This window comes from Pistacia vera, unplaced genomic scaffold, assembly GCF_008641045.1.
Source record: "Pistacia vera cultivar Batoury unplaced genomic scaffold, PisVer_v2 Contig265, whole genome shotgun sequence".
NCBI lineage: Eukaryota > Viridiplantae > Streptophyta > Magnoliopsida > Sapindales > Anacardiaceae > Pistacia > Pistacia vera.
The window spans coordinates 473,733-486,530 of record NW_022196074.1 but is presented as its reverse complement, the minus strand read 5'-3'; the positions used below and the strand labels follow the sequence as shown (position 1 = coordinate 486,530).

The window sequence follows — 12,798 nt, the reverse complement described above, 5'->3', positions numbered from 1 at the left end:
AAGATGACTTCTTCTCTATAAATTCGATACCAATAAACTTGCTTTATGCAAGTTTCCTTAATGGCATCCAAATTTGTTACAAGTATTGTCTTCCATATTCCCTTTCTTCAACAATATAATATTGCAACCTGCATAATCATAAGCTTGGATCAAGCCGGTTACCGGCATCAAGGTACCAGTTTTGTCACTTCAGAGATTAATTCTGCTCTCTTTACTCACCTTCTTTGTGCTTTTGCCGATCTAAATTCCACCTTCTACAAGCTCTCTATTCCACACCTTCAGATGAAAAAAAATTATCCATGTTAATGTGCAGATATCTTCGTTCAAAGTGTCCTGTTTTTTTATGTTTTTGTCTACGTTAAACATGTACTTACAGCTGGGTTATTGTCTTTGGTGAAAAGTGGGTAACACATTGGATGCATTTTATTTACAAGAAAAGCTATGTNAGAGAAGACTGAGATTTGTTTATTTGGAAGCAATATTATACTTGGGCAGCCAGAATTGTCTCCGGATTTTGCTTAAAATTGTTGAACTAGGCTTCTCCTTGGCCTCTCTTTTGTAAATTTGGATTTCATGGGTCAAAATTTTAGCCATTAAACTCTCATCGTTGTATCGGAAACTACCATATAATATTGAATCATTAATAATTAAATGTCTACTTAACCTAAGTTATAATTTTATTTAACATTGATGAACTTGAATTCTTACAAAGTTGATCCATGTATACATCTTTTATTAGAGTTAAATGGTGCGGATGTCCAAAATGAAACTGCTAAAGAAGTAAAGATCACCAATTCATTCAAACCCCTTCAGTATGGAAAACTGACCCCGTGGAAGGTACAAGTAGGGTTGCAAACGAACCAAGTTATTCATAAACAGTTTGATGTTCGTTCGATCATAGCTCGATTCAACTTGATAACAAATTGTTTGCGAACAGTTCGATGTTCGTTCGATAATGTGTTCGATACGAGTTCAAACATGAGTTGTTCGTTTGATTATGTTTACGAACATACTGCGTTCGAGTAATCCATCCATTCACGAACATCCTGTTCGCTTATGTTCGAAAACATGATATATATTATTATATATATTTATATGGTGTTAAATTTATCAAGGATTTTTTGTGGCTTAGTGTTAAAAATGCAATTCTTTTGACTTTAAGGTCCTTAGTACAAGTTGCATTAATATCATATTTATATTTTTTCATTTTTATATGATTTTGGTTTAATCTGAATGAATTTTTTTTAATGGTAATCAATAACAAATATTATGATGTTTTTATTTTTTTATATATATAATATGTTTGGATTTTTTTTTTCAAATGTCTTCAATAATTAAATATATAAGTATATAACATTTTAATTAATAATTAATAAATTATTATATAACATGAAAAATTTAATAACATAATAAATTATATAATCAAGTGATATATAACATAACAAATCTAATAACATAATAACTGCATATTTTTCTACATGTAATCGATAATTAAATATTATGAGATAGCATTTCAATTAATAAATAATAAATATGCCTCCTTGATCCTCACTGAACAAACTTCAATTGTTTTGTAAGTTTAATACTGCTCTTTCTAAAATAAGCTGACCTGATATGCCTTTTTAAATTGGACAATCGTTCATGTACATCAATCACCATCCATGATAGGTCAAACAATCAGTTTAACACACATTAATCTGTGTATAAACCACACATGATGCACCTTGATTGACCAGACACATTATAAACCAGACACATGATATGCTTTGATCGGCCGGACGCACATTAATCCATAGACCAGACATGAGCCATACCATACAAATATGACAGACGAGATTGGTTAGACACATAAACAAGGNACTTATATTTACGAATAAGAGAGATTCACTATAATTATATGAATACGATACAAGTGTTTATCATACTATTAATCTAGTAACTTTACAGAGGCCGACAACTCCAAATGCGTATGCCTGATTGACAACTCCAACAAAGCCAACCAGTATTCTTAGTGGCCATTATTGTATAAGAACTTGGATTGAAGGAGGAGTGTCCGCAAATAAGTGGGTTTTGTGTTTGCCTTACTGCAGATACGCCTGGGCGCTGTTAAACCCAAAGAGTAACGGTATTGGTGTAGTAGCTATCGGAACAGCCATTACAGCAGATGGGCTTTTGCGGTACTATCACATCAAGAATAGCAGAAAGGGGAATAAAGACGTTCAAGTTAATTGGGAACATTTGGATTAGTTTTGATGATGTAAAGGTGGTGAAAACTAAATTTTCTTATGCCAAGGAGAAGGAGCTGCGCGGTTACTATGTGTGGGAAGTACCTTATGATAATGATTGGGTGCTTTCTGAGGCTGCACGTAGGCAATAATAATTCAATAGTTATTGTCATCTTGCCGATCATTTCCGTTATTATTCTAATAATGTCTGTCTATAAGCAACAAATATACCATATAAAATGTACAAAATTTTTGTTACATTCCACACTGCCGACAAATGATTTTGAGATTTAAGTTTATAAGATTTGAATATGATGAAACCACAGTCAAACACACAAAATAAAAGAAAACAGAAAAGTAAATAGGCTTTTACATGCTTGCCAATGTAGCTGAGTGGGGGCTTTCAAGAATTGACTCAACTTATTCATAGCATAAGAAATATCTAGTCTAGACAGTGTCAAATACTGTAGAGCACCAACTGTACTCCTGTAAAGGGCTGAATTTTCAAATGGTTCACTATCTTCAAGGGTAAGTTTAGTCCCAATTTCCATTGGAATGGAGCAAGGCTTGCTGCCAAGCATGTTAGTTTTAATCAGCAAGTCTTTGGCATATTTTTCCTGTGTCATATGAAGACTTGACTTTCTTCTTGTCACCTCAAAACCTAGAAAGTATTTGAGTGAACCTAATGCCTTCAAAGCAAATTGAGTATTTAGATCAGTGACAGTTTGCTGAACTAGGCTGAAATCATTGTCGGTGAGTAATATGTCATCAACATAAACCAATACATACATTACCTTCTCATCTTTTTTGTAAATAAACAGACTCAGATCTGCCAGGGAATGAAGCTTTCTTTAATTTATCGAACCAGGACCTTGGTGCCCGTTTCAGACCATACAGAGCCTTGGTAAGCCGACATACATGATGAGGATGATGAGGACTCACAAAACCCTTAGGCTGAACCATATAAACTTTTTCTATAAGATCACCATTCAAAAAAGCATTATTAATGTCAACTTGTTGTATATCCCAACCATAACTCACAGCCAAACTCAGTATAACTCTAACAGTGGGAGACTTCACCACAAGACTGAAAATTTCAAGATAATCAATACTAGGGGTCTGCCGGAATCCTTTAGCCACCAATCTAGCCTTAAACCGCTGAATAGAGCCATCAGGATTGGTTTTTATTTTAAAAACCCACTTACACCCAACTGGTTGGATCTCGGATGAGGCAAGAACAAGTTCCCAAGTTTTATTAGACAACAAACCATCATATTCAGACTGCATAGCAGCCTTCCAAGCAGGATGTGTAAGTGCTTCAGTTACAGATACTGGTTCCATAGTATCAAGTGCAGAAGTGGAAAGAAGGACAATGTTATGGGCCTTGGCTTTGGCTCTAGTAACCATAGGATGAGTATTAGTGGCAGGATTTAATACTATTACATACTCAATTTAATATGGTTTAGTAATTGTTTATAATTCCTAAACATAAGGGCTATGTTCCTCCTAAGTTCTTGAGAAGGGGTATATACTCTACAAAGTCTAATGTTTATAGTTTTGGTGTCTTACTTCTTGAAATCATGAGCNTACGCTTTGATCGGCCGGACGCACATTAATCCATAGACCAGACATGAGCCATACCATACAAATATGACAGACGAGATTGGTTAGACACATAAACAAGGTATAAGGAAGTTGTTTCCATTCAACTGAAACACATCAACAGCTCCATAAGTGCATTTAACAGTCATTATTATCAAATCTAAATCTCAACAAAGTAAAATTTAAACAAAAGAGTAAGTAATGCAAGCAAGCATGTATCTCTAAGCGTAATATTGTTATGATATGGTGATAATTGGAACACAAAAAGGATATCACCAGTAGCCATGGTTAGGTTCTCTAGTATAATTGCCGCATAAAAACCGCATTCGATCAAATCACATTACATAACATACACAAACCATGGGGAGAAGATCTAGTTTTATTTCAGGACTTTCCAGTCAATACTCAATACACAAACCATGGGGAGAAGATCTAGTTTTACTTCAGGACTTTCCAGTCAATACTCAATAGTTACAACTTACAACGTCATATGTGCTTCGCATGAATATGCTTAAACATGAAATCAAAATGGTTTTTCAAACACCTGTTGTATTCCATTGTTAATCAATATCTCCACTTCCCTTCCCTGCAAAAGTTGATGCATAAACAATCAACAAGAAAATGACTACTTACATCTATCTGGATAGATTTCACAGCCTCCCTTTACTCACTAATTGAAGATATGCAGAATTCTGGTGATAAGGCCACTGTCTCTACATCTACCAACCCCAAATAAACAGACTCCTCTGAAGAAAATGAATTTTTCATCTTCAACATAGCAACTAAAATTACATTAAACTCTTCGACCAACTTCACAAATTATCTTCTACATGTTCAGTCTCCTTGATCCTCACTGAACAAACTTCAATTGTTTTTCATGAACATCTAGTCAACGGATCGATCATAAAAATGAAAAACAACCTTATGCCTGAGATTCTAATGCACTGTGGCACTCAAGTACAATCAGCGTAACTCTTCCTTTAACTTATACTCACGCTAATAACTTCTGACCATAACTAGGTTCGGTTTCTTATGCAGAAAAATGAGTAATGCTAATCTTACTCACCCTTTTACTCATTTTCTCTTACTCACTCATGTTAATCTCCCTTTTTACTCCCTTCTCTCTCTTCTTATACCCACCTACCACATGAGTGAGTAAGAGAAAATGAGTAAAAGGGTGAGTAAGAGTAGCATTACTCCAGAAAAATACCACAATTCCTATGCAAAGATGATGTTACCAGAGAAGACATGCATCCATCAAAACCATAAAATCCCATTAAAAAACTACCTTACTTTGAGTAAACTCAACCACACCCCATCACATAAGAGAAAAGAAAATAACATTGAACACATTCCGATAACAAAATGATTAAGAGAGGCATTAGAAAAGCAACTTGAACATCTCACATTGAGACAGATAGATTAGTTAAGGTCAAAGCCATAACTCGAAAAAATAAAACATACAATAAATCTCAAAAGATTAATCTCTCAGTAGCTCCAAAAATTAAAACAAAACTCAGTCTTGCAATTAAACTAATAAGACTTAACAAAATCAAATGCTTAAACTAACTCATCCATCTTAGAACCCTAGTTTGGTACGGCGCCAGTGCCTACGCTTCGCATTATACCTGCAACAAAAACAAACAAAACAAACCCATCAACTAAAATGCTGTCAACTCCAAAACAAAACAAAACAATCGCATCAATTAAAATGCTTTCAACTCACAAAAACTCAAAAAAGAAAAAAAAAATGAAAATGCTGAGAAATAATAATACCTGATAGTGTTGTCTGTGCGCATACGGATCCAGTGAGGGATGGGCCTGTTCTGTCTCATCTTCTTCGCCAGCTTCTTCTTGATGATGAACGTCTTGTGTGACGGCTACACACATAAAAACTCAAGTCAAACACTTACATTTTTGTGACATATATATATAAAAAAAAAAAACTAGAGCTTAGGAGCCAAAAATAAGCTCGACACAGTGACCAAAAGACCTGAAACAAGATGGGGTTTTACCATTTTTCCTTGCGGAGCTTCGGAGACCAGAGGTTGACGAACCTAAAGCTGCTGCTGCTGCTGGCGAATAAAACCCTAGTTCGAGACGGTTAGGTCAGTTTATATAGTACAGTCATTTCAGCGGTAAGCAATGAGTTGGGCTTGTGTTATAATATGGGCCTTTTTGGTAGGATTATTAGAGGCCTTTTATGATGAGCATTTGGGCCGTAATTCTCTTGGCNTTTGATATTAAATGCAACCAATTTTAACTTCCCATTAATCCATTAAATTATTTAAATCAAAAACTAAAATTTTGTCTCACAAATCTATATAAAAGATTAGTGTTACAATAGTCTAACTATTATTTTATACCTATAATATATGACAGTTTTTTTTTTTCACAATAAATTATTATTTTAATTTCATTAATTCAATCTAATTTATTAAATAGCATGGAAATAATTTAAAATATGAAATGTGTTTTGAGTTTAAAATGTAAAGGTGTCAGGTATGGGGGAATGGGCGGGAAAGTGGATGTCTTTGAGAGGGTTATTTTATTATTCCCCCCCTTTTCCAATCTCTTCTCTTATGCCTTACCACTGACTTCTTCTTCCCCACTAAAACGACGTCGTTTCAATTTTTTTTTCTTTTTTTTTTCAAAAATTGAATTATTCGCGAATTATACGGATACTCCAATAATTCACGAATAATTCAGCAGTCCTTTATAAAATACGTAAATACGTGTTTTATACGCAAATTATACGACTGACCATATAATTCGCGTATAAAACGCGTATTTACTAACTAGGCCTAGATTATGTAAGTTTCTCTTATAACCTTTAGTATTTGGTATCTGTAGTCATCTCTAATGTGAACGTGTTGAAGTTTTTAAATTATGGATTAAAGGCCAGTTGCTAGTCGTTGGCCTCTTAATAAGAAATAGTCCAAAGTTAGTGACTAATCACTAACAAGATAAGGTATCAAAAGTACTTATATTTTATCATCTTCAGGCATATGAGTTGTAGAAAGATAGTAAAGGCATGGAGTTTATGGATCTATCGCTAGATGATGCAATTTCCTCTTGTAAACTCATAAGATGCTTGCAAATAACTTTGTTATGTGTCCAAGAAAACCCAAATGATAGACCATCCATGCTTGAGGTTTTCACAATGCTAAAAAATGAGTTGAAAGATATCGAGATTCAAAGTTGGAAACAAAAAGATGGAAATGAACATGAAGATAAACAAAAGGCAGAAATTTGCGGACAGAGCAGCTCAATTAATGATGTGACAATGTCAGCTATTGTAGCTAGATGAGTTACTATAGACTTTATGAGATGCGTTTATCTATATGTCACCTTTTTCGGATTTATCTTTAATTTTCTTATATTTTATAAAATATCATTAATATTTTAGGATTTGGTTTTATATTATACTTTTTCTTTGTGTTACTTCCATCATAGTTTAAAGTTTATCCTTACCCTTATTATTATGCAATTGCAGAATCGGGAAAAAAAGTTTGAAGGGGCTAAACATGTTAAACGAATGAGGGAAATCAAAGTATAGAAGTTTATTTANTCATCAGAGGCAAAAGTCCATCAGTTACAACTCTTCTATCAGTCTGGAATGGACAAAATGCAACAGGTCAATCCATATTGGGCAACAAAGTGAACTATTCAGTTCTATCTTCAATGGTTAGTGATTCTTCTCATAGGAAGTCTTTTATTGAATCTTCAATGAAAACCGCCAGACATTATGGATTTCAAGGGATTGATTTGTTCTAGCTGTGGCCTAATGGTACAGACTTGAATAATATGGGAAGGCTTTTAGATGAGTGGAGAGCTACAATTACTTCTGATGCATGAAACTCTAGTGAGCCAAAATTAATACTGACAGCGGGTGTTCGGTACATTCCAATTCATGAAACTGTGAGTTATTCTATTGAATCGATGAAAAGGAACTTGGACTGGGCACATGTGGTTGCATATGACTATCTTCTGCCGTCCAGGGATAACGTTACGGGCACCATGCTGCTTTATACAACCCTGCAAGTAATATTAGTACTGATTTCTGTATAAACAACTGGTTAAGCAAAGGATTTCCAGCTAACAAACTGGTTCTGGGTGTGCCTTACCATGGCTATGCATGGTCGCTAGCAAACCCAAATGACAAAGCTATCGGCGCACCTGCTTCAGGGCCTTCTGTCACCATTGATGTTTCTATAGGGTACAAGATAATCAGGGCACTCATTCAGAATTATGTATTCACCAGTGGAGCAACTTGGATCAATTTTGACGGAGTTGAAACGATTCGAGCAAAAATTGCTTATGCCAAGGAGAAGAAACTCCTTGGTTACAANTAAAGATCGAAGCGTCACTGATTGGTAATCTTGCTCTAATACAAATGATACTCATTTGACTTAGATCAAATCATTAGTTGTGTTCTAACTTTAGTGTACCATTAGATCAATATGATGACCAAGATCCATAAGACCAAAGATTGAAGCATTAGTAGCGAGTAACCTTACCCCAATACAAATGATCAAGACCTATTAGACCAAAATTACAATATTAATAGTTTCTTTAGGGTTCATTTGGGAGTTTCATGGTAACGGTTATGGGATTTTAGTGGTTTTGAGAGGTTTTTAGTAGTGGTTTTTAAAACATCCAACCTATACTTGGGAGTTTATTTTCTAACGATTCTGACAATTTTTTAAAATGATAAATTTATATATATGCCCATAAAAATACCCAACTTCAACTAATTCTTTGGAGTTTTATTTTTTCAATTACAAGATAAGAGTTCTTTATTTGTTTTTTACTTATTAGTATTTTATAACTTCAAATGTGATAAAGTCTTATTATTATTGTTCGTCATTCTTTGCAGCATCTAGAATGATTGAAAAATTGTAGCTCCATTTCTCCAAGAAAGCATCTAGAAATAAGATTTAAAAAAAAAAAAAAATTTGATGATTGCTTAAAATTATTTTATATTTAATATGGTTGGAGACGTGTATAATATGGTTAAAATTTTTTATGGATATAATTAGGATAGTTTTGTAATGGATAGGGTATTTGTGGAATAAAATTTTAAAACCAACCTAAATACCCCGATTTAGGGTGTTTTATAAACCCCTAAAAAATACACTACACTGATTCTGAAGGGTTTTTGAGCCAGTAAAAAATAGTACATAAAAAACTGACAAATAATAGTTTTAGAACACCTTAAAACCAATCCAATTAAAAACACCTAAAAGCTAGTGGAAAAAAGCTCTCAAGTAGACCCTTATACTTAGGGGTGAGCACGGGTAGCAGGTAGAATCGGAATTGAAACTGGAATCTACCTGGAACTGACACTATGCGAGTAAGTTTCGGTTCTATTTTTTTGGAACCGACTTTATGCGGTACAGGTTCCGGTTCCTACATGTGGAGGAACCGGAACCGGAAGCTGGAAAAAAGAACCTGCAACAGGTACCCGGCTTGAAACTTGCAGTGGGTACCCTGTTTTGGAACCTGGGCTGAAATAAAATATATGTGAAGAATGGGGGGTCCATTGTGATTTTACATATCAAAAAATTAAAATAGAAAAAGTTAATTTTTTACAATAACGTAATTAAATAAATATACAATTATACTTATTACATATAAACTACACCACATAAAAAACTTTAATATATTCTAATATATTAATATTAAAGTTTTGATTAATTAAGTGTATAATTGAAATTAAAACCAATTAAAAGTATTTTAATGTTATCAAAAGAATTATTTTTTAATAGAAAAGTATATTTGATTGAATAATAATATAATATTTAGTTATTTACTTCAATTATCAATTTATAAGTATATATGTAATAACTTGATAATTAATTAATTATATAAAATAAATTGATAAATATTAATACATTATTAGTTGAATGATTACTGAATTAATTATAACATTTTTTTATAAACATTAGTACAATATTTAATTAAACGATTAAAATTTTATAGAATGATTACTTAATTCATTATAACATTACATTATAGTATGATCACATAATTAATTACTCCCTCAGTTTTTTTTTTTTTAAAGTCGTTTTAAGGGTGTAGTTTTTTTTTTTCAAATTAAATGTCTCTACTTATCTTGTCTATCTCCCTTCTCCACTTTTCGTCATGGCCCACATCTCCTCTCTCTCTCTTTATCTTATCTTTTCCCCTCTTCTCCTCTATTCCATATTTTCCATCGCCCACTTCTTCTTTCTCTACTCTGCGTCTCTGCTTCCATCTTCTCTCTCTTTTTCGCTATCTCTTCCCTATCTCCTCTCTTCCACATTTTCTATCACCGACAAAAGAGATGGAAATGGAACAGAAATGGAAATGAGTGAGGGACGACAGAATAAAAGAAATGGAACAGAGTAAAAGAAAAGAGACGAAGATGAGCAGAATAAAACAAATGTAAATTATTTAAATAATTCAATGTGTGCAGCGAGAAAATTTTTTTCACCTGCAAAATAAGAGGAAAAAGTTGGGTGGGAGAGAGAAGAATTTTTTTTATTAAAAGTCGTGTACACCCTTGAAAGGATTTTAAAAAAAAAAAAAAACAAAAGGAGTATAACATTACATAATAAAATGATTACTTCACTAATTTGTGTGTGTGTGGTATGTGGGTGTTTCTGTGTTCGTGATAATCAAACGTTTTGGTATTTATGCTGCTATAACATTTTGCGTTGTTGTAGATTGTTTGTTGTTGTGCTGTTATATCGTATTTAGTTTTTATGATAAATGTTGGTAGTGATGTGCTTGACAAGTTCAGGGTCTATACAAAAATAAATGTTGATCATGGCGAACAAAACAAGCTTTGTTGTTGCCCAGTTGACGATTAATTTCCGTATTATTTGGTGTTGAAACACTTGAATAGCGTATATACAATACCAGCAAAAAAAATTATCGACCGTGACTACACTATCGCGATAGTAAGTTCAATCGCAATGAACTGATCGACGTTGAATCTAGTTGGCTGGATCTAGTCGGCGTTGTTGAAAACCAAACTATGGCCATAATCAAATGACCCGAATCTTAAACAATTAGCATCTGGTTGTTAATGGCTAGGCCGGGTTGTGCATCGTTCCGACGAATAGCGGCTGAAGTGGCTAGCCGAATGGTTGTTGGCGGCGTGGACATGGCTTAGGTGGGTGCGCGTGTTTTGTTTAAGGTATAAAGTTTTATTTGTAAAATATAATTGTTTTTGTTGATAAAGTTAAAAAAATGTTAGAACAGGATAATAAGAAACAAATCCCACCTAATTTTCTTTTTTTACTTTCAAAAGAAAAAATCTATTTGATGTGGACTTGATTTTAAACATAATGACATAATAACTAAAACAAAACACCCATATTTGTTTTTTAATACAAATAAAATAAAGAAACAAAGAATGCTCTGGATGTCAAATATAGTCGTGAAACAAACAAGGGTATAGTGTTCAATAATATTTTACAGATTCTTGAAAACTATCTTTTGTTCAGCTAGAGGATAGAAATAAATGTATATTTGTTTTGTTTTTTTTAACTTGCGGTGTGAAGCCAAGATAATATCAACCCGAATGCTCTGCTCTCACAACAAGAGAAAGACATAAAAAATCAATTCCTTTTTATTGTGAAAAATGTAGGGTTGTAAAGTGGTAAACAATACCTTGATGATAACATGGGATGCGAGTTAATGCTACATCAAAAATTAACTCGATCTTTACTGTAAATTTACAGATATATGAAAGTCACTAAACTAGTAATATGCTTTGACCTCATAGAGCAGTTCAAAAACCGTAAGGATAATCCAGTTGACAACTAAAAGTAAATCCTGACAACCATGAGGTCTTCTCAATGGGTACAAAAAAATTTGCCGTGTCATTAGAAACAATATTATTGCTTTCTGCCAGATTCTGCTGAGTCCACCACATTAAACCTGTCTCATTGTGGGCGCCTGCCAGCATCCCAACTTCATAAGGGTGGTGCCAGAAATCTATAAGGAATTGCAGAAATATGTGGGCACTCTCTAAAACGTGTTGATTGTTATTCCTTAGAGCTGGAGAAATTACATCGACTCCTATTCTCATTGTTGGCGATGAGACATATGAATCGTCCAAGCCACATGCGCTCTGCTCCAACATAAAGAAGCAAGCAAGATTTGTTTTAAAATATGTGAACTCAATTCAATTATATAAAAAAACATTCAAGGCAGAGCAGAAATATGGTTACAACCCCAACTTTGTCCATCGCATCCTCTACTGTTCATTTCATGGAAATAAGCAAGAAATGCCCGGAATGATAGCCTGTTAGAAATGGATTTCAATTTCAAGGGATTAGAGATTTATACGGGGTCTGGCCATGATGCCATTTTGGTATTGCAAAAATTGCATTTTATTTGTCAACATAGTCACAAATGGAAACACAAGTCGCATGAGTCAGTAGATCGGGAAAATTAAGAACAATCAGGATCAGAAAAATGTTTTCACCAAAAGCTGTGTGGATTGGTTCAATAAAAATAAAGAACCAGAAATTTGAAATGAAAAAGGGGGGGATTGGGGGGGGGGGGGGGGGGGGGGGAACCCTGTTTAGCACTTCAGGCAAGAGAAGACCTGAAGACGTTGATAACCATATTGCTAGTGTCTGATGATTATGGTATCATGGAAGTTAAGCGTCCTCAAAGTTGACTCACTCAGATTACAACGTATCATCATCACTACACGAAAAAAAAACTAGATACTTTCGTGCTTAATGAAATAGCATTAATCTAAACGGCGGAAACAAGCTAAATGTGTGACACTTAACAAAATAACACAACCTTGTTGTTGCGAAGGGAGTTCCCAGAGGGTGAGAAGTTATGCCAGCATCGACAAGCCTTTTATGACTTACATATCTTTCAAAGGTCGGGTTGATGAGTATGCCTACGTCTCAAATCCCAAAGGCAGAGACAGTCCCATTGAGGCGGAACTATAGCAATG

The 12,798-nt window shown here is 34.0% G+C and overlaps 1 protein-coding gene across 1 annotated transcript; it reads right to left on the bottom strand.

The window, feature by feature from the left end:
• Positions 1-5,272: 5,272 nt before the first annotated feature.
• LOC116133146 (60S ribosomal protein L39) lies at positions 5,273-5,931 on the bottom strand. Its single transcript, XM_031418826.1, has 3 exons — positions 5,843-5,931; positions 5,604-5,707; positions 5,273-5,455 (listed from the first exon to the last, which is right to left on the bottom strand). The coding sequence occupies exons 1-3, from the start codon at positions 5,843-5,845 to the stop codon at positions 5,407-5,409; spliced, it is 156 nt and encodes a 51-aa protein (XP_031274686.1). The 5' UTR covers positions 5,846-5,931; the 3' UTR covers positions 5,273-5,406.
• Between the last annotated feature and the right edge of the window lie 6,867 nt (positions 5,932-12,798).